This window comes from Lonchura striata, chromosome 24 (assembly GCF_046129695.1).
Source record: "Lonchura striata isolate bLonStr1 chromosome 24, bLonStr1.mat, whole genome shotgun sequence".
Lineage (NCBI taxonomy): Eukaryota > Metazoa > Chordata > Aves > Passeriformes > Estrildidae > Lonchura > Lonchura striata.
In genome coordinates this window covers 2,518,694-2,546,690 of record NC_134626.1, presented here as the reverse complement: position 1 = coordinate 2,546,690, position 27,997 = coordinate 2,518,694, and the positions used below count along the sequence as shown (strand labels likewise).

Sequence of the window (27,997 nt, the reverse complement as noted above, 5' to 3'; positions counted from 1 at the left end):
GTGAGGCGGCGCTGACGTCAGCGGCGCGCGGCGCGGCCGGAAGTGACGCGAGACTCGCGCGCTGCTGCTCCCAGACCCCGGCGGCGGTGAGCGGGGCCGGGGGGACGGCGGGGCTGTGAGGGGACAGCGGGGCTGTGAGGGGACAGCGAGGGGACAGCGAGGGGACGGCGGGGCTCTGAGGGGACTGCGAGGGCACAGCGGGGCTCTGAGGGGACTGCGAGGGGACAGCGGGGCTGTGAGGGGACAGCGAGGGGACGGCGGGGCTGTGAGGGGACAGCGAGGGGCCAGCGGGGCTGTGAGGGGCCAGCGGGGCTGTGAGGGGACAGCGAGGGGACAGCGGGGCTCTGAGGGGACAGCGGTGCTCTGAGGGGACAGCGAGGGGACGGCGGGGCTGTGAGGGGACAGCGAGGGGACGGCGGGGCTGTGAGGGGGCAGCGGGGCTCTGAGGGGACAGCGGGGCTCTGAGGGGACAGCGAGGGGACGGCGGGGCTGTGAGGGGACAGCGAGGGGCCAGCGGGGCTGTGAGGGGACAGCGAGGGGACGGCGGGGCTGTGAGGGGACGGCGGGGCTGTGAGGGGACAGCGGGGCTGTGAGGGGACAGCGGGGCTCCGAGGGGACAGCGAGGGGCCAGCGGGGCTGTGAGGGGACAGCGAGGGGACAGTGGGGCTCTGAGGGGACAGCGAGGGGACAGCGGGGGGCTCTGAGGGGACAGCGGGGCTCTGAGGGGACAGCGAGGGGACGGCGGGGCTGTGAGGGGACAGCGAGGGGACAGTGGGGCTCTGAGGGGACAGCGAGGGGACAGCGGGGGGCTCTGAGGGGACAGCGGGGCTCTGAGGGGACAGCGAGGGGACGGCGGGGCTGTGAGGGGACAGTGAGGGGACAGTGGGGCTCTGAGGGGACAGCGAGGGGACAGCGGGGGGCTCTGAGGGGACAGCGGGGCTCTGAGGGGACAGCGAGGGGACGGCGGGGCTCTGAGGGGACAGCGAGGGGACGGCGGGGCTGTGAGGGGACAGCGAGGGGACGGCGGGGCTCTGAGGGGACAGCGAGGGGACGGCGGGGCTGTGAGGGGACAGTGAGCAGACAGCGGGGCTCTGAGGGGACAGAGATGGGACAGCGGGGCTTTGAGGGGATACCCGGGCCACTCAGGGGACACCGGGGATTCTGAGGGGACAGCGGGGGTTCTGTGGGGACAGCGGGCTGCTGAGTGCACACCAGCGCTGCTGAAGGGACACTGAGGGGCTGAGGGGACGCCAGTCGTGCTGGAATTACCTTTTCCTCAGTGACAGCTGAAATCTGCATTATTTTCTTCCTTATCTTAGCAATTCTGCCTGATATCCCATAAATTTCACATTCCTCGTGTCCTTTTTTCCCCCAAGCTTTGTTTCCTCCCCGAGGCCTCAGCTCGTTGTTAAATCTGTGGCACCAAACCTTGGCCATAAATTGATTTTTGTGCCCTGCAGCAGCTCCCTGAGTTCTTAGCAGGATCTTGCCTTTGGGTTTAAAACAAACATTTTTGGTCCACCATAAATCAACTCCAGCATGGCTTTACTCAAAAATAGGACATGAAGTGTTTGCGCTGAAAAAAATGGGTGCAAAATAGATTTCTTTTGATTTCTCTCTGTTTATTTGTGGGGTTTGTCAACGTCTCATTCTTTTACAGAGGGTGGTTTTTTTTAACTCAAATGGGTGATGAAAAGGATTCTTGGAAAGTGAAGACTTTAGATGAGATTCTCCAGGAGAAGAAACGAAGGAAGGAGCAAGAGGAGAAGGCAGAGATCAAACGTATGAAAAATGTAAGCTGCCCTTTGGGACTCATTTTAATGGAATTATTTCCTTTGTTAATAAAAAGCTTCATTTTAATGGGGTGCTGTGCCTGATTTTCTGGTGATTTTCCTGATTTTCTCATGCTCTGTCAGCTGAAGTTTTTTCTGTGTGGTCTCCAATTCCAAAGTTTAACAAACATATGATGCTTTGTGAAGATTTCACTGGTCTTGCATTATATGCTGTGCTTTGTTATAGTTATTGGTTCAGAAAAGAGAAATTAATGTAGTTAATAATTTAAATTTAGATAATTATATATAATTATGTACAATAATGAATGTTTAAATTAAATAGATTAATTTTAAATAAATTTAAAGATAGAAATATATGTATATAAATAAACAGATAAAGTTGGGGCTTGCAGTTCAAGGAACAACTTTTAAAGATTTTATAGAAGAATGGGTTAAAATCATGGGTTTGGAATCACTTTTATCTTGTTGTTTGGTTATTGGTCAGAATTATTATTATTTAGTTATTGGTTAGAAAAGAGAAATTAATGTAGTTAATAATTTAAATTTAGATAATTATATATAGTTATATACAATAATGTTTGAACAAATTAATTTGATATAAATAAAAATATACAAATATTTATTAAAATAAAAATAAATAAAATAATCATCTGGGGCTTGCAGTTCAAGGAGCAACTTTTAAAGGTTTTATAGAAGAATGGGTTAAAATAATGGGTTTGGAATCACTTTTATCATGCTGTTTGGTTTTTTACAGCTGTGTACAAAATAATTATTGGAGAAAAAAAACACACAATAGTTACTGCACTCCTCCTCAGTGCTTAATTTTGCCTAATTATGTCCAATTAATGCAGCTCTAATAAAGCACTGCTGTCATAAATCAGAGAATTTGACAGGGATGACCAGTCCTTGAGCCAGCAGTGGAAGATGTCAGTAACATTGAATTATTTTCATTTTGAGCAGTACACATAAATGGGTTTTCCTCTCTGCTGTGCTTCCCTCAGTCAGATGACAGGGATTCCAAGAGGGATTCTCTTGAGGAGGGGGAGCTGAGAGACCATCGCATGGAAATCACCATCAGGAACTCACCTTACAGGAGGGAAGACTCCATGGAAGACAGGTAAGAGTGAGGAAATAAAAAGAAAAAATTAACCTTTCAGCATCCTGAGGAAAGGGTCTCAACTATCTGAAGGGAAAATCAAAGTTTTTTAGTGTGCAGAAGTGGAAATCCTTTTTATAGAACACTCCAGGGTAACTTTTTGAAGCGCTGGTTAAGATTTAACAGTGTTGTGCTCCAGTTTGGATTTATTGTGGAAACTCAATATAAATATCAGGTGGAAAAGATTATTCAAGAACAGCAGAACAAATACTTTTTGCTTTCTCTTTCTTGCTCAGCTCATACTAAACAGCTCCTTTTTGTGCTTGGCTTTATACTGATAGTGCTCAATCTGTGTTAACCTTTCATTTAATTGGATTTATTGCTCTGAATGTTCTGTCAGCTCCTTCTAAACCTCAGCTGGTTTTATTCTTTTACATATTTTTACAATATAAAATGGGCATCTTTTCCAAACAAGGAAATCTGATTTCCCCTGTCACCTCCCTGAGTTTACTCCTGAATTTATTCAACTCCCTGAGTTTATTTCTGTCTTGCCTTTCAGGGGAGAAGAAGATGATTCCTTGGCTATCAAACCACCCCAGCAAATGTCCCGGAAAGAAAAAACCCATCACAGGAAAGATGAGAAGAGGAAAGAAAAACGCAGGCACAGGAGTCACTCTGCAGAAGGTGCTTCTTGCCACTCTTGGAACTTTCTGCTTTCTGGGAATAGAGTAAATAACAATAACTCAGACTGATAGAAACACAGCAGGTGGATAAGACAGAGGAATTTAAACTGTTTTTATTTCTTTGGCTGTGTTTAGAGCCCTTAGGGGAATGGCAGGGGTGTGAACATGGTTGAGAGGACAGAAACCACTTTGGGACAGGGACACTGGGGTCACTTTTACTCCTTGAAGCCTGATAAGAGTCTAAAAATTTCCTTCTTAGAGACATTCCCATTGTCTTCCTCTCAATTAAAACCACTTTTTACTTTAATACAAGTATTCATGCAAAATCTTACAGACTTTGGGCTCGCCAACTTCCTTTCAGAACAGGATTTTCCCTTTAAGAAAACAACAGAGGTCACGGCAATAGTTCCCATCAGTTTCACCCCCTAAGTTTTGCTTCTGGTGGTTATTTTGAGCAGTAACACTTGGAAATTGATTTCTGTTTGTTCAAGGGAAGCATGCCAGAGTGAAAGAGAAAGAACGGGAGCATGAGCGTAGGAAGAGACATAGAGAAGAGCAGGATAAAGCCCGGCGTGAATGGGAGAGACAGAAACGGAGAGAGATGGCAAGGGAGCATTCCAGGAGGGAGAGGTACATCCATCCCTCCCTCCCCTGGGGAAGGACATCAGCAGCTGCCTCCTCTGGGCATTTCTTGGTGTGAAATGACCAAAAAAAAAAATATCCACAGTGAAAACTTGTCTGTGTTCCTGGAAATGTGTTGTCTGATGGGGAATGTGTTCTTTGCTTTAATTATTTTTAAGTGCTTTATTACCATGGATATTCCAGGTGAAGTCACTGCCAGTGGTTCACTGTAATGAAAAGATTGGATGGTGTTAGAGGTTTTTTCCAACCTAAAAAAAATAAGTACAAGCCAGATTTGCACAGGGGATTAATTATCTGGATTATCTGGGGATTAATTAACTGGACTGGCTTAATTTCTGTTTAAATCCTGATAGGGTGGAGGACTCCTGGTCTGGATCTTTTAAACCTGTTTTTTAAAGGATCAGCTGAAAAACTCCACCCCTTTCTGACTGATGCACAACTGGGGGTGTTGATAAGGAAGTTGAGTCCTGTGGTTTTGCTGCAAACCAGTTTTCTTTCTCTTCATGAGTTGAATTTGTAACAAACAAAAATTATTTTTCAGAGATCGTCTGGAGCAACTGGAGAGAGAAAGGGAAAGAAAAATCCGGGAGCAGCAGAAGGAACAGAGGGAGCAAAAGGAGCGAGAGAGGAGAGCTGAGGAGAGGAGGAAGGAGAGGGAAGCCAGGAGAGAAGGTGACTCCCTCTGTATAAATCTTCTTCATATTTACTATCACTTTCCTACCTGCTGGCACAGTGGTGCAATGGAGGGATAGAAAGTGCTTTTTATTAAAGCAGTGCCAGAATTTTAAAAAAATTATAGCGGGGAAGCCTTTGACATGGAAGGGAAAGGAAATTTAAGTTTTACATGGGGAGATAAAACAATGGGATGATATTATGTGCCTTAAATATCCTGAGAAGTTGGTCAGTCAGTGAGTCTTCGCCTCTCCCTGTCAGGGAGGTTTCCTATAAAAACAAGATTTCTGGAGGTGCCACTGTGTGCACCCAGCACAATTCCAGTGCTTCTGAACTCTTTGGCTGAATCTAACTCAATTTGATAGAGGTTGAAACCTCAAAATACAATGTTTTAAGGATTTGGGGGAATAAATTGCAAAGAGGGAGAGGTCATGTAAGTACTCCAGGCATGGAAAATGCTGTAGTGGGAGTCAGGTGGGAGGATCTGGTGCCTGAACAGTTTAAGTTCTGCACTTGAACTCTTTGCACAGCTTGTGTTGGGTGTTTGCAGCCTCAGCTCAGATAATTTTTGGTTCAAGGATCTCTGTCCCAGCTTTCAGAGGTAAAAATCAGAGCCCATTCCTGTGATCAGGTGAAAAGGATTATTCAAGAATAGCATATTTTTTGCTTTCTCTTTCTTGCTCAGCTCATACCAAACAGCTCCTTTTTGTGCTTGGCTTTATGCTGATAGTGCTCAACCTGTGTAACCTTTCATTTAATTGGTTTTATTGCTCTGAATGTTCCGTCAGCTCCTTCTAAACCTCAGCTGGTTTTATTCTTTTACATATTTTCCACTTCTTTCTCTGGCATTAATGCTGTAGAATAAGGGTATTTACTGTGTAACATACAGGGTAGCTTGCTTCTCTTTTTAAATGTGGCAGCAGCTTTCTCTAAGCAGTACAAATCCTTATTTTATTTGAGATAAATCAAAGCCCTTCATTCTCCCAGATTTAAGTAGGTTCCTCTCCCACTCTTCCCCGTTACTCTGTTAAAAAAAAATAAAAATCATTCAAATCAGGTGTCTGTGGCAGACAGGACAACTCTAATTAGGCAGCTGTAACAATTTTTTGTGGTTTTGTTTTCCCTAGTTTCTGCACACCATAGAACAGTGAGGGAAGAATATGGAGACAAAGTAAAAATGAGACCCTGGAGTCGCAGCCCTTTGCGCCAGCAGAGAGACAAGCTTGAGCAAGGAGAGAGCAGGAAACCAGGTAGCATCTGCCACTCTACACTGTCTTGGGGGGCAGCAGGAGCTGGGCTGGGGTAAAAATCAAATTCAATTAATTTTTAGTCTCAAACAAACATCCCAGGTGCTCAGTTAAAGTCTTGTCCAGCTCAGCCCCAGCGGTGCAACTCTGGAATCTTCAGGAATATCTCTTTTCTAAAGCAGTGCTGGTTTTGCAGGAGATGCGCAAGTGATAAATGGAATGGATTTAGGGGTAGGAGTAGCAATTGGAAAAGTTGCAAAATGAGTTCCCCGGTTCAGTGGTGAAAGAAGCAGCTGACTGAATTTTTAAAATCCTGCAGTTGAATTGCCTTGCAGGTTAAAAAGGGATTGGTTACTCCAGCTCCAGTTGGATTTGGGGTTAGGAGCTAAACTACCCTAAAAAGTGACCTCACAGGGATCAATGTAAGCATCACTGATTCTGGCAGCTTGAAGAAGAAATTGCATTCTGAAGGCAGAGCTCTGCTTAGATGGTGGATTTTGTTTTCCAAGCCAGAAAATGATCCCCCCTGAAGGTTCTGGGGGTAGAGAACTTGCACAAGTGACATAAAAATGCCTTTGTTTGAAGGAGGAAAGCTCTGTGTCTGCCTTGCTAACGTGTGCACCTGTCAAAAGAAGTGTAGCCACTATGAGCAGGATGGAATCCGCTGGAATTCCAGGTGGAGGCAGGCAGCAAGCCTGGGACTCCTGCCTCATCAACCAGCAGGGATTTTTCATGCAGTGAGCACTGAGAGTAACCAGAGCATAGGAACCCTGTCCTGGTGATTCTTGTCACCATGGTCCTTTTTTTCCCTTTTCCCCCCTGTTTTAATTCATCTTAGAAGACCTTAGGAACACATAAAAAAAATCAGGTCAATATTCCATATTTTTGGCTGTTGATCCTGCACCACTGTAATTCAGAAAAGCTGTTTGTCATTGAGCAGAGTGTAAAATGATTATTTTTTTTTTTTTATTTTAGTGCTCTGAAATTCCAATACTGAATATTCAGCACTGATTTAATGCCAGCAGAAAGTGAAGCAGTTAACTGGGAATTCAGGGGCTTGGAAGTGATACTCAATTAGCACTGTGTTTTTAATTTTTTGTGGTTTCAGCAGTAAAAGAAGAGAAACCAGAAGAGAGGGATCCTCTGTCAGACTTGCAAGACATCAGCGACAGTGAGAGAAAAACCAGCTCAGCAGAGTCTTCCTCAGGTGATTGAATGCAGTTTAGGACCTGTAATTAATTGTGCAGATGTCATTAATTTCTCTGCTGAGCAAACACTGCAAGTGTTAAGTGCCTGATTATTCCTGGACAGAATCTGGATCAGGCTCAGAAGAGGAGGAGGAAGAGTCCAGCAGTGAAGGCTCTGAGGAAGAGGGAGAGGAAGAGGAGGAGGAGGAGGAGGAGACAGGGAGCAATTCTGAGGAAGTGTCTGAGCAATCAGCAGGTGAGGATATCACCAAGCAGGGCTGCAGGGGTGTGTGATTTTCTTTCTTTCCTCATCCTGTGTTGTTTTATTTGCATATTTTCCTTTTCTCTTAGTCTAGGCTAGGCTGAGACCTCACAGGTTAAGATAACTAAAAAGAAAAAAAAACCAAGTACAAGTCCTATTCTATCCCTTTGTGTAGATTGAATACCAACTCTTCATCTAAGAAGCCAGATCAGAAACCTAAAAGCCATTTTTGTCTCCCTAACTGGTTCTGTAACACATCAGATACTCTGCAGAGCACAGTTTGCACTTCTTTGGGGTGTGGTGAAATCCAAATGTCTTTGTAATTTTGAATTACTTTCTGTTGCAAATTATATAACTTCTTTCTGAATGAATACATGTAATAACACAAAGTTTAGTAAAGAAGTCTGAGTGCAGCTGTTCTTGTCATTAATTAGTAAAGAAAAGACACAAGAGCAGGCTCTGATGGCTGGGTATTTTTCTTCAAAATCAATAACAGTTAATAAGAAAATATTCATAATTTATTTACCTGCCCACATCCCAATTCCCAGAGAATTGATAAGAGTTGTGTTCCCTGTTGGAAGCATTTGCTGTCTGGGTGAAACAGAAGTTCTTGGTCACTGACAGTGCAGAAGCCTGGTGAGATAGGAGAGGATTTCATCAGGGATTTGTCTTCCAAGGAGCTGCAGAAATGTGGATTTTTTCTAATAAAACTTGGTTCTGTTTTGCAGAGGAGGTGAGCGAAGAGGAAATGAGTGAAGAGGAGGAACGGGAGAATGGAAACCACATCCCAGTTGGTACAATGCAAATATTGAATGTTTTAAAGAAGTGTTTGCCTGAGTTTTTGCAGCTAAATAAATCTATTTCTACAGATCCTTAAAAGATTAAAATGCTATTCTCATGTCAAACTCAAAAATTCTTTGAAATCTGCTCCAAGCTTTATGCTTAGAGGGAATCGGTCTAATTGGCTGATGTTTCCTTCTCTTTCATTTTGTGTTCTTTTGTCCTGTCCTCTCAAAATCAGAGAATGAGACCCAGAATGAGGATGAGACATCCTGGGTCAGTTTTCTCTTTCATTCTGGTGTAAAGATTTATTTTTCTGACCTGCTGCGTTAACACTGGAAACTGTAGGTGGATTCTTGAAAGCATCACCTTTGCCAAGAGGAGAAATTTGGCTTCTCCACCATCCTCTCCCATGCAGTGCTCAATGTCAGCACCTTTCTTTGCCTAAAGATGAGTTTAATTCCTCTTTCCACGACTGATTCTGACTTTTAAAGTTCCAGAGTCGAGGTTTGACCGGGATTCTGCAGGGAGTGAGGTGGAGGAGGAGGAGGTCGGGGAGGGATCCCCTCATTCCAATGCCATGACAGAAGGGGAATACATTCCTGATTCTCCAGCTTCCTCCCCCATCGAGCTGAAACAGGAGCTTCCCAAGTATCTTCCTGCCCTCCAGGTAGGAGATCACCCTCTTAAATGTAGATAAGAATGTAATTATATCATTGAGATCTGTTATCTTGGTATTGCTGTCTGAAAGTAGATCCTTGTGAACATAGATCCTTCTGTGTTCATAAACAGAAACTGGTTATTTTTTATCTAGCCAACAGCAAAGTGTAGAAATACTAATAAAAATTAGATTTTTACTAATTAATTATGTGAAAGGTGCTGAGTTGCTGCCTTTGCCTTTGTGGTTCAGATTATTCTGTGCAAAAGTGAATGGAATAATTTAGTTAATCTCCTGGAACACAGGCTCTGTCCAAGATTCCTTTAGAAATTCTATGAAAAACCCCAGAGGTACCTTTCTCATATGGTTTATAGCTGAATTCTTCTGGTAAATTTTAACTGTGAAGTTGCTGAAGTTTTGAAAAAGCAAAGCCTTCCCCCAGGTGCTGGAGGAGTAAATGTTGTCCCGGTGTTTTTTCAGGGATGTCGCAGCGTGGAGGAATTCCAGTGTTTGAACAGGATTGAAGAAGGAACCTATGGCGTGGTGTACAGGGCAAAGGACAAAAAGACTGGTGGGTATCAGTGCCTTCCACTTCCTTCAGGGTATCTAGGGCTGCAGATTATCATTCTGCATTTTTCAGTAATGAACAAAATTTAAAATATTTTCTTCACCAGCAAGCTGTTTGTTTTCAAGGCAAAACAGCACAGATAATTAAATATTAAATCAGTGAGAGAACACCTGTTAATGTGAATTATTAACTGTGTGATGTTTTCATCCTTTGCAGATGAAATAGTGGCTCTGAAGCGACTGAAAATGGAAAAGGAGAAGGAAGGTTTTCCCATTACTTCTCTGAGAGAAATAAATACAATTCTGAAAGCGCAGCACCTGAATATTGTCACTGTCAGAGTAAGGCTGCAGTCTTCTATGTCTGAAGTACTTCTGTTGTTGAGATACTCCACTTGGCTTTTAAATACAAAAATATCTTCCTTCTGTGAACAGTTGTGTGCTGCTCATAAGGCTGTATAGGCATCACTGTCTGCACAATCTGATGTTTTACGAAAAATGAGCTGGTTTTTCATAGAAAAAATACATTTTCTAATGATTTTACCAATGGCAGCCTCCATCCTCTTGCCAGTACATTTCTAAAACTGATTTTGGATGCTTTTGAAACACCATTTGTAGATTTTACTCATCTGGTTCTGTGTTGCAGGAGATCGTTGTGGGCAGTAACATGGATAAAATCTATATTGTGATGAACTATGTGGAGCACGACCTCAAGAGCCTGATGGAAACAATGAAACAGCCTTTCCTGCCAGGTACTGCTTGCCGCAGTGCCCTGGAATTCTCAGAGCTGGAAAAGTGGCCAACACAAATGGCCCTGCTGGCTTTGGGCAGTGCCATGTGTTGCTTTGGAATGTCCTGTGTTCCTTGGAACTGAGACTTCCTGCCTTTTTCTGTTTGTTCTGTAAAACCTGACCCAAATTAAGGTGTTGGCTGATCATCGTGGTGATAGCTGGTGATGAATACAGTTTGTGTGTTTGGGGTGGAGCTGGGAGTGTTTCCCCTGTGCTGAACTAGAAAACACTGGGCTTTCATTTTGGCTGCTTCCTATGAGAGACAATAATTTCTGAGCATAATTTGGATGAATTCCAGCTACCCAAATTAATTTTGCTGTTCTGTGACACATTTTTATGGTGCAGGCTATACTGTGCTTTTAACTTGCCACTCCTTCCTGCCCCTTTCCCTGTTCTCCAAACAAGCAAACCACAAATTAAAGGTAGATTTATTTTCTTCAATGCATTTCTTATCATTCCAGGGGAAGTGAAGACTTTAATGATTCAGTTACTACGAGGGGTCAAACACCTTCACGACAACTGGATTCTTCACAGAGACTTGAAAACTTCCAACCTGCTGCTCAGTCATTCAGGCATTTTAAAAGTAAGAATTAGGAAAAAAAAAAATGGAGGAAATCAGGACAAATTCTGTGCTGCAGAATTACAGAGTTACAGCTGTGCCAAAAATTCTGTGCAGTGGCCATCGTGGCATTGATGATGAATGAGCAGTGCTGGAAATGTTGCTTATTTTCCTTTCAGGTTGGAGATTTTGGATTAGCCAGGGAATATGGGTCTCCCCTGAAGCCCTACACCCCTGTGGTTGTGACCCTGTGGTACAGAGCTCCAGAGCTGTTGCTTGGAGCAAAGGTGAGTTCCTCCTTCTGGCTGCTGGAGCAGTGACTGCAGCCTGACTGTATTTTACAAATCATGATTAAAAGTGTGAGCATGCTTGGGTCTTTATACTGATTCATAGCTGAAAATCCTGAATATTCAGTATTATTCCTCCTAATGACATCTAAAACCCTTCCATCCTCCCCAAACACAGGGTTGGATGGGTGACAGATGGAGTTTGTCCCTTGGAGTGCTGACGTGGTCAGTGCTGATGAACTCCTCATGGATTGTGGCAAAATGTCACCTATGTCAGCTGGATTTTAAATGCCTTTTTAAATTAGTCTAAAACCTGTGACATCTGAGAGCAGAACAAGGCACTGGCACTATTCTAGAATGTTTCCTGCTAGTAACTGGAATTTGGGTGAAATCAGGGTTCTATAGGGCTGCAGTGGCAAGAGCCCTGCCAAAAAAAATACTGATTTATCAGCTGTGCTGCTTTGTTTGTGAGTGGAAAAGAGAGACGTCAGCGTGGAGACTTCCACCTTTCATCCTGCAAGATTTGTGTACATTGGTATTGCTCATAATTCACAGTAATTAGAAATCTGAAATAATTACAGTTGAGAGCTGGCCCTTGGATATGGGACTGGTTGTGTGTGTTGTGCTCAAAAAAACCCAAATAAACGTCCAGAAACCACAACATCCCTCCAAATAAGTTGGTGAAAATATCTTCTTGATTTTTCTGAGGTGTAACTTTATTTCCCTTCTTTCCAGGAATATTCCACAGCCATAGACATGTGGTCAGTGGGGTGTATTTTTGGGGAGCTGCTGACGCAGAAGCCACTGTTTCCAGGGAAGTCAGAAATCGACCAGATTAACAAAGTTTTTAAGGTAATTTTTTTAATATTTTGGGATTTTGACTGGTTTTAGAAACAGGAGCATTGGAGTAGTGCTTGTTGTTCCTTAACAGAGATTCAGCCTCAATAAAAAGTTATTTAATCTGCTTTGCCACACTTTGAATAGGCTGAGACCACAATTTGTTGTGTTTGTTTTCTCTGGATACTTCCCAACTCCTAATGAATAAATAAAGGATTGCACTCTGAGTTTATTAAAGAGATATTTTAATTTACAGGATCTGGGTACTCCCAGTGAAAAGATCTGGCCTGGTTACAACGAGCTGCCAGCAGTGAAGAAAATGACCTTCACAGAATATCCCTACAACAACCTGCGCAAGAGATTCGGGGCTCTGCTCTCTGACCAGGGCTTTGACCTGATGAACAAGTGGGTGCCAATTCCAGGGGATCCCTGGGAATCTGTGGGCAGGAAGACAATTTTCTGTGTTGTAAAAGGTTTATAAAATCAAGCCCAGGCTGTGCAGTAAAACTGTGTTACAGGAGTACCTGGTGCATTAATAGAATGTCTAAAATCTCTCTTGAAATAGGAAAAATTGTAAAATATTCTAATGGAATTACCCTGGATCCCTTTGGAGCTTTTATCTGTCTATCCAAGGGTCTGAGTATCCAGTGATTTATAACTATGGGAGCAGATCCCTGCAGAAGCTGTTTGGATGTGTAGTTCCATCTGCTGTCCCATAAATTACAGGTTCATGGAGGAGGCTGCCCTAAAAATCAGCTGTTGGATGATGTGGCAGTAATCATTAACAGAATTATACCAAATTAATAGAATTGCACCTAATACCCAGTCACAGAATATACAAAATTAATAGAATTGTACATAATACCCAATTAACAGAATTATATCCAATACCCAGTCATAGATTTATACCTAATACCCAGTAATAAAATTATATCCAATACTAGCAATTAAATTAAAGCAAATTAATAGAATTATACCCTATGAATTATACCAAATGTGCAGTAACAAAATTATACCAAAGTAATTGAGTTATACCCAATACCCAGTAATAAAATTATACCAAATTAATATAAGTATACCCAATGTGCAGAAATAAAATCATACCAAAGTAATGAATTATACCAAATGTCCAGTAATGAAATTATAGCAAAGTAATAGAATTATACCAAATGTCCAGGAATAAAATTACACTAAATTAAAACCCAATGTCCAGTAATAAAATGTACCAAATTAATAGAATTATACCCAATACCCAGTAATAAAATGATACCAAAGGAATAGAATTATACCCAATACCCACTCACAGAATTACACCCAGCTAATAGAATTACACCAAATTAATAGAATTACACCCAACAGCAGTAACAGAATCATCCCCAATACCCAGTGTTGAGCATCACAAAACCCTCAACCTCATTGCTGAGCAACTGACAATTTTGGGGGGCTGAAATCTCCCTTTTTCCCCTTGGCAGCTTCCTGACGTACTACCCGGCGCGGCGGATCACGGCGGAGGACGGGCTGAAGCACGAGTACTTCCGAGAGACCCCCCTGCCCATCGACCCCTCCATGTTCCCCACCTGGCCAGCCAAGAGTGAGCAGCAGAGGGTCAAGAGGGGCACCAGCCCCCGGCCCCCCGAGGGAGGGCTGGGCTACAGCCAGCTGGTGAGTGTGGCCTGGGGCAGAGCCTGCCCTGGGCTGGGCTTTGCTTGGGATCCTGAGGGAGGGAGAGTCCAGCTTTCCTTCCAAAGTCACTGCTGGTGAGTGTGGCACGGGGCAGAGCCTGCCCTGGGCTGGGCTTTGCTTGGGATCCTGAGGGAGGGAGAGTCCAGCTTTCCTTCCAAAGTCACTGCTGGTGAGTGTGGCACGGGGCAGAGCCTGGCCTGGGGCAGTCCTGTTTTCCTTCCCAAAGGTAATACTGGTGAGTGTGGCACAGCTCCAGAGCCTGCCCTGGGGCAGTCCAGCTTTCCTTCCCAAAGCCCAGAGATAGTCCTGTTTTCCTTCCCAAAGCCCAGAGACAGTCCTGTTTTCCTTCCCAAAGTCAGTACTGGTGGGTGTGGCACAGCCCCAGGGCCTCATCTGGGGCTGGACTTATCCCAGGATCCTGAGATTCACCTGGGCTGGCAGGAAAAGTCCAGCTTTTCTCCCCAAAGCCAAAGGAGAGTCCAACTTTGCTTCCCAAAGACCAGGGAAAGTCCAGCTTTCCTTCCCAAAGTCAGTGCCAGTTACTGTTCTGCTGCCAGGATCATCTCAAGGCACAATCAGAAAGAAATGTCTGGTTTATCCCAGTGCAGAGCAGTTTCTCCTTTGAAAATATTCATTGTTTTACACCTTCAACTAAGCTGTTAAATTTGGTTTTGAAATAAATCCACAGTCTGGTGAGTGATACAGATCTTGGGGATCGAAATAGATGCCTTTTACCAGTCTTGGAGAATTCCTAAAAGATCAGGCTGGATTCTCTCTGTGGGGATATCTGTGCTGTCTATCCATGGGAATTGTGCTGACCCCATAAGTATGGCATGTTAGGCCCCTAATTCCAGAAAATTCTTATTCCCAGTTCCATGGCTCAGCATGGCTGAAATGGCACTGTACTGTATTGTGCCCAATTTACAGTTTACATAATACAAAAAGTTTATTTAGCCTTGATTTTTTTTTTTTTTTTTTTGAGTGTAAACACTGCCATGGAGGATGTGTGTTGGATTAGATGCTCAATGAGTGAAGTTTACACTTATTTATACCAGATTTTTTATCTTTCTCAGTCAAAAGTGCGTACAGGAACTAGGAGCATTCAAATGGCTTTTAGCAATGGCACATTTTGAAATAGCAATATTTAAGGATTATGAATAACCCAGCATCAACCTTAACTGTGATGCCACTAAATCAAACATTTATTTCTCATCTTGAGACGATTTATTTTTGTTGTTTAGATTTTTGGATGGGTGAATGCAGCTGCCCAGCCCCTGATCAGTGCCCTGTGCTTGGTTTTCACAGGGTGATGATGACCTGAAGGACACAGGTTTCCATCTGACCACCACAAATCAAGGAGCATCTGCTGCGGGACCTGGCTTCAGTCTCAAGTTTTGAACTCAACATGAAAAAGGAAGGAAAAAAAAGCCCAAAAAGCACCATTCATGTGAGTGGATTTGAGTGCCCCAGTTCTGTTCTCTGTCAGGGGCACCAGATGTTTTTCCCTGTGAAAAAAACTCAAATATTATCACAGATTCCAAGGCTCTTGTTTTATAAATCAATGTGGAGTTTATCTGCTGCATTCCATTAGAGGACTGGAGTTACCTGAAAACCCCAGGATCATCACAAACTGTGACAAAGGACAACTTGAAATAACAGTCCTGGAACAGTTTCTGGTTTGTTTTTAGGGGTGTTTTTTTGTTGAGTTTGTTTTGTTTTGTTTTCCTTGTAAATTTGTAGAATTAAAATACAATTTCAATTGTTTAATAGTGTGAAGGATTTCATTGCTTCACATGCAGCAAAGTGGGATGTTGGTGACAGTAAAGAGAGTTTATTTTTTATTTAAAGTAAGCAAATTGTTTGTGTCTGAATATATTTAGGGCAAAAAGAAAAATGACAATTCTGAGATTTGTATCCTGTTACCTTAGAGAGAGCTGGGCTGGGTTTGATACTCCCTGACCAGATTTTTTTTTTTTCTTTTTTTGTTCTGTAAATGTATTTACAGTGGTGCAAAATTACTCTGTTGTTTTATAAATCAAAAAGATTTAATATGGAGACTTGAAACTTTATTTCTTGTGAAAGTTTTTTTTTTTTTTTAAATATATGCCCTTTTTCCATCCAGAGAAGAATTCAGCTTTAGTGGTTGTGCAAGGCCACATTCCAGTCCTTTCTGGGGAAAGAGGAGAGGAGGAATCATGTTGGAATCTCATCCTCTGGACCTCCTGATTTGTGAAGCTGTCACTTTGTTTTGGGAACAGGGAGATCTGGAAACCACCACATTTTCCTGCAACCACAGCTGGGCACCAGGCCAGTAAGGGATTAACTCCAATCCTAAACATTTTATCAGTTTCAGTCCGTTTTGGAGAGTTTTCCCAGGGAAAGGCTGGAATGTGGATGTGCTGCATTGTGGTGAGTTGGGAAAGCTGTCTGGTTGTTTTCCTGTGCAGGAAGACAAAACTCCCTGTTCCCCTCAGGCCTGAAGGAGAAACAGCTGAACATTCCTGGTTCCAGAAGCTTCCCCAGGAGCCCAGTGAAAAGCAGGAGTGCAGGGAAGCTGTGCAGGATTGAAGCATGACCCCACTGCACAGTTTGGCTGTGACATGGAATTGTTCCCTTCCCAGCTTTGCCAGCCTCTCCTGAGCTCCTCTCCAGCTGGATGTGGCACTTTCACCTCATCCTGGGGGAGGAAATCACCTCATCTCCCACAGGACCCAAGGCTCAGACCCCTCAAGGACCAGACTGAGAGCTCAGACCTCTTAATTAACAAACTGAGAGCTCAGACCCCTTAATTACCAAACTGAGCAATGCAGATCCCTTAATTACCAAACTGAGCAGCTCAGACCCCTCAAGGACCAAACTGAGCAGCTCAGACCCTTCAAGGACCAAACCCTGGGCAGCTCAGACCCCTCAAGGAACCAACTTTGAGCAGCTCAGACTCCTCAAGGACCAGCTCTGAGCAATAAATTCCTCTTGGGATAAGAAGAAAACTCTCAAACCACAGGAAACCACTTGAGGGGAAGATCTGTTCTGTGGCTCCTTGAACTGAACATGTTGGAATGGACAATGAGGAGCAAAACAGGATTTGTGTGATCCTCATCTTCCTGACAAGTGAAAGAAAAGCAATGTTAAGGCTTAGCATTGTCGTTTCTTCTATTTGCAGTGCAGCAGGATGTAAAAAATAGCAGGAAAACACTCAGGGAGTGTTGGACTTGTTCTCTTCCTGCCATCCCACTGTCCCAGGGGCTGGGGCAGAGTCTGCTCCTGGTTTGCAGCAGTGCCCCACACAGCTCCATCTGACACTTTTCTTACAAAAAAAAAAAGGTTTTTAATTCTCTGTACAGCAAATAGTTGATAAATTCTTTATCTTTAAAACAAATCTGGAAGAGTTTGACATTCCAGTAACCAGTCCCAGAATCTCTTTTGCCCAAGGTACCGAAGCAGCTGCTGGAGAATTCAGTTGCACTACTGGAAATTAAATCTAAAATGCCAAAGAAAAAACTGGAAACAGAAGGAGCAGGAACTGAATCCAGGGCTGGGTCAGTGCTTCAGTCTGATTCTCCAGGAGTAAGTAGTCAGGATCCTTTCTTTTTTCTTCACTATGCAAGTGTAAGTTCCTTCATTAATTGCATTTGCAATGATGCTCATGTGGTCTTCATTTAGGGCTAAATAACCTGGATAGGAATATTCCAGAAGTTCCTTATCTTTATACCAGCTGTCAGAAGAAAAAGAGTGCAAGTTAAACTCAATATTAGTTATTTCAACTAATAAATTTTGCTGAATAAGTGTAGAGCACAGACTTTACCAAAACACAGTTGAGTTGTACTCTTTATTTCAGGTGGATAATCAACGTATAATCATGAGGAATTTTTGAGTTTCAATCTCTGAAAGTTGATGGGAATTTGGGTCCTCAAGTCTAAACCAAGTCATGGATTTGAGCCAACTTAAACTTTAGATACATCCAGAACCTGTTCAGTACTTTAGTAACTTCACTAGCAACCAACTAATCAAAACCTGAAAGGGTAAATTTAAATTTATGGGGTTTTTTCAGAATATAAATAATGTAAATATTAATATTTAAAAATAAAAGTATGAAATATAAAATTATTTTAAAATAGAATTATAAACATAGAAATATCGTACAGAAAATAAAACTAGAAAAATTTAATGAATATTTTGCAGAATATAAAGAATGTAAATATTCAAGACAGGGAGTTCAACTTGAGAGTAGGAATTAGCTTTGTGCTATATATAAAATATAAAATTGGATTTATCCTTTTTGAGCTCCAGATTATAAACTCCATTCTTCTTTAGCCTGTTTTTGTCATTGCTCCTTATGGATTTTGGCATGTGAAGTTTCCCAGGGCCTGGGTAAGGACAGAGCACTTACTAGACTTTGCCTTTTTTGTGGATGATCTTCTGCCCGCAGCGGAAGGTGACGTTCCTGCCCTCAGAAACCGTCTTGGTTTTGGTCCTTGGTGGGGGCAGAGTGGGGGGCACCGTTGGAAATGGGAATTCTGTCCAGGCAGAGGAGGAAATGGCAGCTGTTAAGGAGCTTTAGCCACCCCAAAACCCTTTCACATTTAAAAATATTCATTTAGAAGTGCTTCCCCTTCCTGAGCAATTCTTGGACAGACAAGTAACATGATTGATGTGCAAGGATAAAAATTTTGTGGTGTGATAAAATTCAACGTGTCCCTTTTGCAGCTATGGAAGAAGATGTGAAAAGCCATGGAATGTCTGGGTTTGTAATTATCTAATTGCATCTTTCATTAACATGACCCAAAAAAAACAACCCTCTGTGCTGCAGAAAGAGGCACTGGTTAGCCAGGATCTCCTAAGGACAGCAGTTTTTATCTGAACTCAATTCCACAGCTGCAGCAACTTGTCCTGCCTTAGTTCCTTACCTGGATCCATAAGCTGAGGCTGGAGAAGGTGATTAATATCCTGTGTTTAATCACCTTTCTATCCTGTTCTGGGGAGCAGCTCCAGTCCAGCTGTGCTGGAGATGTTTTTGTCTTCTTTCTGCCCCATCCCTGTCTCAGGAGCTGCTCTGCAGCCCCTCTCTCTGCCTTGCTGTTCCCTGGCTCAGCTAAACCAGAGAGGAGCAGGACAGTTTAATGTCCCACTCCGTAAATGTGGAATTATTCCTTGTTCCAGGCCTGGATCTGGACTCAGAGATAGAAAACACCAACTCTGTTGTGCTGCTTGGAGCTGGATCAGTTGTGTCACTGATCCCTGGTGTGAAATGAGGATCCTGCCTATCCCAGCCTCCCTTTTACCTCCTCCCTCTGCAGCCCCCAGCCCAAATCCCAGCAAAGCCCCTGGATACCATAGCAGAAGTCACAGGTGGACGGGCAGTGCTTCTTCATCAGCTTCCTGCGCTTCTCACAGAAACCTTTCTTGGCCCACAATGGGCACATAAATAACCTGTCCTTACAGCCTGCAACAGGAGGACATGAGGAGTTAGAGGGCTGGGGGAGACCGAACAACCAAATTGAGGTGGAATGTCAGAAGGAACAACGTGCAGCTGGGATGGGGAATGCTGTAAAGCAGGAGCACGAGGTGGGTGGGACACCACGATGGCTCCGGAGCGTCCAGCTGCCACTGGAGGCACGGCCCTGCTGGGACTGAGCCCCTCTCTCACCGTAGAGCCTGTGGATTCCCCACACCTCATCCTGGGAAATGCTTTTCTTGCCCGTCAGGGTGGCGTTGATGTGCATGAGGGCGTTGGGGTTCAGCGAGTGCATGAGGCCCAGGGCGTGTCCGATCTCGTGGGCTGCCACATGGACCAGATCTGTCAGCCACACCCCTGGGGAGAAGGAAACCAGCTGGAGTTGTGCTGTGCACTGCTGGACAGCTCTGCTTTGTCACAGCTCTTCCTAGTGAACGCCAGAGGAAAGATTCTGATGCCTCAGGTTTAGCTTTTCTATTTTTCACATTCTGAGCTGCTTTAGTGTGTGGCTCTGAGCTTCACACGAGGGGATGCTGAGCTCTCTGCACAGAGCAGAGACAAAACAATTCCTGCTCCAGCTGGGCAGCAAGGACAAATGATCCAAATCTCAGCCCAGCAGCACCAACACCGTGGGCTGGAGAGAGAAAAACAAGCAGGATGGGACTGCCTGGGCTGGAGCTGGAATGGGACAATGAACTCCAAGGTGCAAACGGAGCAGAACTTGTAAAAGTGAGAGACCCCGTGAGCGCTCGTGCATTTTGGGTCCATTTTGGTTCATCTTGGGTGCAGCCCTGGCCATGCCCAAGGTGGATCCATTGAGGGAGATCCTTTTAATTAATCCCTGCCTTATTTAACTCTGTCTAGTCTCTGTTCTAGGGCAGCCTCCACAAGGCATCAATTTCGGCACTAGAACAGGCAACACTGCCCCAGGTTCATCTCTGCAGCTGCTTGGGCCCAAATCCAGCCAATTATTTCCACATGCTTCTAATTCCCAGCAGCAGGACCCAGAGCAGTGCCAAGCTCCAGGAGAGCTGCTCTGGACCAGCAGTGCTTGACTCAGTGCAACACTGACCCTCCTCATCCTCCTGCTCCCTTTGCTCCCACAGCTCTGAGCTGAAGAAATGGGGTTGGGAAGATTCCAGTCTGAAAGAGGCTCTTGTTTGCCCTCCACAGCCTGGAGTCAAACTCAAGCCTCTTGGCAGCATGCAGCTCATGGATTTTATCTGAAGGATGTGTCTAAACTATCCAGTAATTTCACTAATTCCAGTAATTCCAGCAAGAAGTGGCCCTGCCACCACACAGTTCTGGCTCAGGGCAGAGGAACAACGACTTCCAAGCCCACGATAGAAGCCCAACTGTTTCTATTGTCACTTTCCCAGATCAGGCAAATCCCAGACTAAAATCTAAATCCCAAGCATTCCACGTGCTCCCTGTGTTATTAACCTTTCTTCCAGCTGAACCTGGTGTTGCCCAGGATCCAGTACTCGTGGTCATCAAAGTGGATTTCTCCATGGGGTGGGAAGAAGGCATGGGCCAGTTCCCCTGTGGTGCCATCGAAGCAGTGGTGGGTCAGAGACTCCAGGCAGTCCGTGTGGTTGATGGAGTAGAAACCTGTGGAAAAAGCAGCAGCTTGAGGGTTATCCAGCAGGATCAGCCTGCCCAGGAAAGCCCTGGGTCACTGGGAAGGTCTCTGATGGGATCCCAGGTATTTTTCAGCTTCCAGGGCCACAAAAGGAAAGATAAATGCAAAGCAATTGTCAGCACTGATGGCAACACTCAGCCACATGCTGACCCTGCATGTAGAGCTGCTCCCACAGGACACCAATTAATTTGTTTTCCAGCAGGGAATGCTGAGCTCCTCTTGCAACACCAGGTGGAAATTATCTTTTTGAGAGAGAAGCTGGACAGAACTGATAACGCCTGGATTGTTCCAAAAATGGCTATTTTGAACATAAATAAGCAGATGCCTTGGAGTCAGAGCTGCAGCAGGATCACAGTGAATCCTGAATCCCTGGAAAGGCACCTGGAGCTCCCACAGGTGACAGGACAGACCCCTGGGAGCCTCATCACGAGGGGAACATGGTGTGGAATGAGGGTGAATCTGCTGGCTGGCCACTGGCATCAGGAATCTGTGCTTCACACTCAGAAATCCCAGGAAGAATTGACATCTAAGCTTGAGCAGAAAACACCTCGGCACTGAACTGTTCTGGGCCCCAGGAAATTCAGGAACAGCCATGGAGGGAAAGGATGGAGTAGGGACTGCTCCAAAGGGATCAGCAAAAGGGAGATCGAACCCACTGACAACCAGAATCCCTCACCTGCTCTGTGTCGTGACCCTGGCTGTGTCACTCCACCTCCCAACATTCACTTTCTCCAGCTGTGAAGTAAGAATCTGGATTCTTATTCTCCTGTGGTTTTCCCCACCTGTGAATTCTTAGTCTTATTCTCCCATGGCTTTCCCCAACTGTGAATTCTTACTCTTACTCTCCCATGGCTTTCCCCAACTGTGAATTCTTACTCTTACTCTCCTGTGGTTTTCCCCACCTGTGGATTCTTACTCTTATTCTGTGGTTTTCCCCACCTGTGGATTCTTATTCTCCCATGGCTTTCCCCACCTCTGGGATCCCATCCCAGCAGCAGAATTTGAGGGTTCATTATTGGCAAATGCCTGAAGCTTCCCAGCTTCACAGGGAATGTTAATTGTGACATTTAACATTTCCTTGAGCAGAAAAAAGCAGTTTTTCTTTGCCTGGCAAAAGGCAGGCAAAGACCTTATCCAAGAGGCCCCCATGAGTCTGCACAGCACAGGAGGGCTCTCCTGCCTCCCAGATCCTGCACTACGCTCTGGAATTGCTGGAATTCCCACAGCTCCTTAGTGCAGGATCCTGCGGGGGGCACTCACCGATTTTGAGGTCGCTGGGGAGGTGCCGCGGGACCTCCCTGAAGCTGAACGGGGACACCTCGCTCCACATGCGGAACGCGGCCGCCAGCCCCCGGCGCGTGTCCCTGGCGCTCAGGAGGTTCCTGGGGAAGGACAGGATCCTGCAGGGACACACAGGAAATGTCCTTCTGAGCCATCAGCTTCTAGCTTTTCTATTTTTCACATTCTCTGCTGCTTTAGTGTGTGGCTCTGAGCTTCCCACGAGGGGATGCTGAGCTCTCTGCACAGAGCAGAGACAAAACAATTCCTGCTCCAGCTGGGCACCAAGGACAAATGATCCAAATCTCAGCCCAGGAGCACCAACAGCGTGGGCTGGAGAGAGGAAAACAAGCAGGATGGGACTGCCTGGGCTGGAGCTGGAATGGGACAATGAACTCCAAGGTGCCAGTGGAGCAGAACTGATCATTTTGTGACCAATCATCCATTTTTTGGGCCCATTTTGGTTCATCTTGGGTGCAGCCCTGGCTGGGCTCTTGTGTTGCCCAAGTGTGGGAAATGGATTTGCAGAGAATTTTTAAAGTTTGATAAAAGGTCTACATAGTTTGTATTTGTATGTAAATTTTGAGATAAGAAATGTTGATTTAGAAATTTTACGGAATAAGATAGATATTGTTAAGAGAGAGATGGAATTAGAAATAAGTTTTAAAAGATGGTTTTCAGATTAGATATTTTAGAGAAATAGAATTATGAAAGATATATTGTAGTAAGATCTGACAGCCAAGGTGGATCCATTGAGGAGATCCTTTTAATAAATCTCTACTTTATTCTTTAACTCTGGTTTCTGTTCTAGTTCAACCTTCTCAAGGCATCAGTTCCTCAAACAGCTGCAGGCTCTCAAAGGTCTTCAATCCATTTCTCTGGTGTTTCAAGCACCCACTGCAAGAAGTTTGAATCAGAGGTAGCTTGAGCTGGGTGCTAACAATATTTAACAACCCCCAGAGGGGTCAGTTCCCTCCTGATATTCTTTACAGTCACAGCTACAGCTTTAGTTCCTCCTCTCCAGCACAAGTTCTCCTGGAAAACTGAACAGTAGACTGGGCTAGATCAGGATAAAATCAATGTTGCTAGAAGAAGGAAGATCTGCATTCCAGCAGCAGGGAATTCTTGTTCCTGACCCTTGTGCTCCAAAGGATGTGCACACACTGCTGTGGAATACTCTCAGGCAGAACTTTTCAAAAAAGAATTCCAAGCAATATGAAAGGTTTGATAGGAAAACAAGTCCTTTCCTTGGAAAAAAAATTACAGGGGAAAAAAAATCTACGGGTAAAGAGGTTATTTCCTTTGGAAAAAAATCCTAATCACTTAGGAGAGAGACTCTAAAGAGGTTTTTGCTTAGGCCCCAGGGCAAACTGGGGAAACTCCTGGTGTGGGCTGGCAGAAGCCCTGTTTGGGCCATGGAAATGCACAGGTGGCTCCCAGGAACTTACCTCGTCCCACAGGAAGATCTGCACTCAGGGAATTGCCTCAAGTGGAGCAACTGGGACAAGCTGGGCATATTCTCTATCCCCTCAGGATGTTTTTTAGCTATGCTGATTATGTCCTCCCCTGGTCCCAGCACATCCTAAAGGGAGCAGAAGGTTTTGTATCAAGCCAAGCTGTTCACGAGGGCAAACCTGGGCGCTGAAGGCTCTCGGGAGGCTGAGCCTGGTTGGGGTGAGCAGCCAGGGAAGGAGCAGAGCCTTCCCTCAGCACAGGACTCTCAGCAAGGGCTTTTTATTGCTGATTCCTCAGTAGCCTTTTCCCAAAGAGAAAGGGAGAGAGATTGCTAAAATCCCTCACTATGCAGCACAACATCAGCAAACTCAGTTTTGCTGAAGGGAGGGCCAAGGGAGAGCTCAGCTTTGAAAAATTCTTGCATTACTTTTTAATGGATGGCTTCAAAAATTTGGGAATCCTCCCCTTGGCTTCTGGAACAATATTCAAAAGTTTAGGGCTTGACTCAAGTGCTCAACTATTCCCTCTAAGAGGGGATTATTCTGCCTCACCAAGAGCCCTGACATCACAGAAATCCTGAGATCACCTTTCAACAGTGAAAATCAGAAAGGGTAAATTTAAATTTACCAGTGGTTACCCTGTGATTTCCCTCAGTGCTGACTGAGGTTCGTACAGAACTCTTAAACCAGGACAAACAGAATTAATCCTCAATCAGGATTAATTGTTGTGGGGAGCCCTGACTGTGCCCTGAACAGTTTCACTCCAGCGAGAGGTATTTCTCAAAACATCCCCGTTTTGGAGTGGCTTTAGCACTCCAGAAAAGGGGCATGATCCAAAGCCAGTGCATCCAGCAGGAGAATCCAGGCCCCAGGGTCACTTTTGGGGCTGGTTCCAGCCTTACTTGTAGGTGAGGTTGAAGTGGTCCCACTTGAGGCGGCCCGGGGTGATGGTGTAGCGCCGGCTGCGCGCCGCGGGGCCGGGCCGAGCCGAGCCTGGCACTTCTTCCTTAAAAACAAAACACGAGCTGGGAGCAGAGGGGACACGCTCCAGGACACCCGATGCCCTAAGATTTTACCCTTTATATTTAACTTTTATATTCATTTAGCCTATATATCTCCAGTGCTGTACTGCATTAGTGTGTAACTCTGAAGTCTATAATGAAATGTTTTCACTTTTTGTCAGATAAAACCACTCCTCTAGGCCTGAGATCCAAAGACACCCCGCAGCCTCAGGCCCCAAAAAGTACAAATAAAATTAAATTGTGGGGGAAGAACCAGGGTAAATGACTTCATCACCTGAAGTTGTAATTGGAGGATTAACCCTTAGATGTAAATGGACCAGACTTTTAATTTTGTGGAAAACTCGTGGCCATCACCCACGCTGGGCTGGAAACCCAGAGGTTTCTGAAAAGCCTCAGAGGTTTTTCACTGCCCAAGGTGCACCTATTGAAGGCCTTTAATAAATCCCCACATTATTCTCTTAAAGCCTCTGTTCTAGGGAGGCATCAGAGTGCAAATAAAAACCTGCATGGAGCAGGACACCTGGGGGCTGGAGAGCACCTCTGCCTCTGCTCGAGGGGTATCCAAGAGATGAGACCAGCCCTGAATCATCCCAAAACATCCCAAACCAGCCCCTCTGCTTCTTGGAGAGCAGGAATGAGCCCTCAGGAGGCTCCTGGCCACAGCAAGTGCTGCAGCTCTGCCTGGAAAGTTCTCATTTCCTCCTCTCTTCGCTGTCCCTCCGCAGATGTCAGTCTGGAGAAATGACTAAAACAGGCAACTCTTTGTGCAGGGAGCTCTGAAATGTCCTCAAAGCAAACAGGAGCCCTGGAAAGCCTGGAATGCCTTTAAAGCATGGAACAGCAAAAGACACGGAATTCTGTGGGACACCTCTGGCTCCAGCTGGAAAAGCCTTTTAGAAGCTGGAGGTAAATGAATGGGACCCAGCGTGGGTTTTGGGGAAATTTTCCAGCTCTGTCTCCCCTTTTTTGGGGCTAAGACGCTGAAAATTGGGCACCAAGGCACTGGCCAAGAGCCAGGGCCTGGTACAGAAGAGCCTTGCCCGGCCTCTCAGCACATTCCAGAGGCAGCAGGAGCTGTCTGCAGTTTCCTGATGGAAGAAAGGATGGCCCGAGAGCCAAATCCCACATCCCTGGTGCCACCAGGGCAGACGAGAGCCCGAGGGGACAGCTCCAGCTCCTGCCTGAGGGAGCACAAACCCCTTTCCATGGCTGCAAACTCCTCCTGGCAGGAGGAGTATTATATAATATATTATATTATAGTATAATATTATAGCTTATAGAATATTAATTATTGTATTATGTGTTAATTAATTATATAGAATATATATTATATCTTACTGATTGTATTTAATGACTATAATTAAATTCCAGCACAGGAGGAACCCTGAGCTCTCCCAGCCCTCTGAGCACCAGCACAGGACAATTCCAGCCAGGAGGAGCCTGCTGGCTTCTCCTCCTGCAAGGAAAACTGCAGCCCAGCTCAGCTCAGCTCAGCTCAGCTCAGCCCAGCCCAGCCCAGCTCAGCTCAGCCCAGCCCAGCTCAGCCCAGCCCAGCCCAGCTCAGCTCAGCCCAGCCCAGCCCAGCCCAGCTCAGCTCAGCCCAGCCCAGCCCAGCTCAGCCCAGCCCAGCTCAGCCCAGCCCAGCCCAGCCCAGCCCAGCCCAGCCCAGCCCAGCCCAGCTCAGCTCAGCCCAGCCCAGCCCAGCTCAGCCCAGCCCAGCTCAGCCCAGCCCAGCCCAGCCCAGCCCAGCTCAGCCCAGCCCAGCCCAGCCCAGCCCAGCTCAGCCCAGCTCAGCCCAGCCCAGCCCAGCCCAGCTCAGCTCAGCCCAGCCCAGCTCAGCCCAGCCCAGCTCAGCTCAGCCCAGCCCAGCCCAACTCAGCTCAGCCCAGCTCAGCCCAGCCCAGCCCAGCTCAGCTCAGCTCAGCCCAGCCCAGCCCAGCTTGAACACAGCTTGCTGCCCTTTCAGATCTTCAACTATTTAGATCTTTTTTATCTATATTTATTGCTTATTATGTATATTTATATTTTTATCTTTTCATCTATAGCTCCACTGTTCTATTTTGAGTTACTTATATATTTATTTATAGCTATTTATCTATTTAGAGGAGCGATTCAGAGATTTATCTATTTAGATATTTATCTAGTCAAATCTATTTGTGTATAGATCCATTGAGATCTATTTGTCTATTTAGATCTTAGACTTTATCGAGTTAGATATTTAGACTTTTATCTAGCTAGATATTTATCTATTGAGACCTATTTAGATGTTTGTCCATAGATCTATTGAGATCTATTTATCTATTTAAACATTAAGACATTTATGTTTAGATACTTATCTAAACAGATAAATATAGATAACAGATACTTAGATCTATCTGTCTACAGATCTACTGAGATCTATTTAGATATTTAGACATTTATCCATTTAGATATTTATCTATAGACCTATTTTGATCTATTTTGACCTATCTGTTTAGGTCTGTTTAGATCTACTTGTTTATAGATCTACTTATCTATTTAGATCTATCTATATATAGACCTATAGATATATTTATCCATTTAGATTATTGATCTATTTAGATATTTAGAAATTTAGATTCCAGCCTCTAACCAGAGCACACCTTCACCTCTGTTTCACAGCCCACTCCCCTCCCAGGCATTGGAGCACCAGATCCCTTCTCCTCACCTGAATTTCCTGAACTCCAGCTGGATATTCCACAACTGCCAGCAAAGCCAGCACAGGGAACAGACACAAAAACCCCACCGTGGTCCTCCAGGCACTGCTCTTCTTCTGCTCCAGGGACAGGCAGCTTTTCCTTCTGCCTGCAGAAAGTTGTTCTGCCCGATCCATGTCGTTCTTGAGGGGTTTTTGGAGGATTTTTTGGGACAGGCACTCAAGACATTCCCTGCACAGAACGCATTTGTGATCCTTGAGCTCACATTTGGAGCGTTTGTGAGCAGCCCTGCAGCTGCTGCCAGAGCTGTGCACAAGCAGGGGAGTTTCAAAAAGCTCTAAGGAAAAAAAAAATTAAAAAAAAAAAGAAAAAAAAAAAAAAAAGTAGACTTTACATTAAGCCTCTTTCCAATGTGCCAAAGATTCTCTCAGGCTCTGCCAAGTGGGATCGTGTTACTGCAGCTGAAATTTGGGCTGGCCGAGGAACAGCAGCAAAGTGAAACAAGCTGGGGTGGACATGAACTCTTCTCTTTAACTGTGTGAGCAACAAATCTGCAGTTGTCAGCTTCATGTAATGAAAAACAAAAACCCAAAAAAAGCCGGGGGAGAGGGCAGCAGAAGGAATCCACGAGGGCAGCATCACCCCCTTGGAATGTGTCACTGGGGATGCTCCACGTCATTTGTCACGGGCGTCCTCAGGGTGAAAAATGAGATGCTGGGAGAGCAGGCTGGGC

General features: G+C 45.0%; 2 protein-coding genes across 6 annotated transcripts; one reads left to right on the top strand and one right to left on the bottom strand.

Annotated features, from left to right (window-relative positions):
* The first annotated feature begins 24 nt into the window (after positions 1-24).
* LOC110470319 (cyclin-dependent kinase 11B) lies at positions 25-17,548 on the top strand. 5 transcript variants are annotated; one of them, XM_077788120.1, is made up of 20 exons: positions 25-86; positions 1,661-1,793; positions 2,795-2,910; positions 3,449-3,573; positions 4,064-4,202; positions 4,756-4,886; positions 6,014-6,136; positions 7,245-7,340; positions 7,445-7,576; positions 8,311-8,376; positions 8,863-9,032; positions 9,501-9,591; positions 9,805-9,926; positions 10,231-10,336; positions 10,837-10,958; positions 11,114-11,221; positions 11,957-12,073; positions 12,315-12,463; positions 13,531-13,720; positions 15,047-17,548. In XM_077788120.1, the coding sequence occupies exons 2-20, from the start codon at positions 1,683-1,685 to the stop codon at positions 15,137-15,139; spliced, it is 2,307 nt and encodes a 768-aa protein (XP_077644246.1). In that variant the 5' UTR covers positions 25-86; positions 1,661-1,682; the 3' UTR covers positions 15,140-17,548. The 5 variants fall into 5 exon arrangements, with proteins under 5 accessions (XP_077644246.1, XP_077644244.1, XP_077644245.1 ...); XM_077788118.1 differs by having other exon boundaries at positions 8,857-9,032; XM_077788119.1 differs by having other exon boundaries at positions 7,242-7,340.
* On the bottom strand, positions 17,279-27,601 carry MMP23B (matrix metallopeptidase 23B). Its single transcript, XM_077788122.1, has 8 exons — positions 27,276-27,601; positions 24,470-24,612; positions 22,096-22,235; positions 20,637-20,804; positions 19,386-19,550; positions 19,071-19,181; positions 18,129-18,255; positions 17,279-17,453 (listed from the first exon to the last, which is right to left on the bottom strand). Exons 1-8 carry the CDS (start codon positions 27,438-27,440, stop codon positions 17,279-17,281), a joined length of 1,194 nt encoding a protein of 397 aa, XP_077644248.1. The 5' UTR covers positions 27,441-27,601.
* Between the last annotated feature and the right edge of the window lie 396 nt (positions 27,602-27,997).

Bases quoted from the DNA above. Each gene is read 5' to 3' on its own strand.
- LOC110470319 (XM_077788117.1), top strand. From the start codon at position 1,683: ATGGGTGATGAAAAGGATTCTTGGAAAGTGAAGACTTTAGATGAGATT. The intron at 7,341-7,444 runs GTGATTGAATGC...ATTCCTGGACAG, and splicing joins CTCAGCAGAGTCTTCCTCAG to AATCTGGATCAGGCTCAGAA. The intron at 9,033-9,500 runs GTAGGAGATCAC...GTGTTTTTTCAG, and splicing joins AGTATCTTCCTGCCCTCCAG to GGATGTCGCAGCGTGGAGGA.
- MMP23B (XM_077788122.1), bottom strand. From the start codon at position 27,440: ATGGATCGGGCAGAACAACTTTCTGCAGGCAGAAGGAAAAGCTGCCTG. The intron at 24,613-27,275 runs GTGAGGAGAAGG...GGTGTCCTGGAG, and splicing joins CTGGAGTTCAGGAAATTCAG to CGTGTCCCCTCTGCTCCCAG. The intron at 19,551-20,636 runs GTTAATAACACA...CCTTCTCCCCAG, and splicing joins CAGGTTCAGCTGGAAGAAAG to GGGTGTGGCTGACAGATCTG.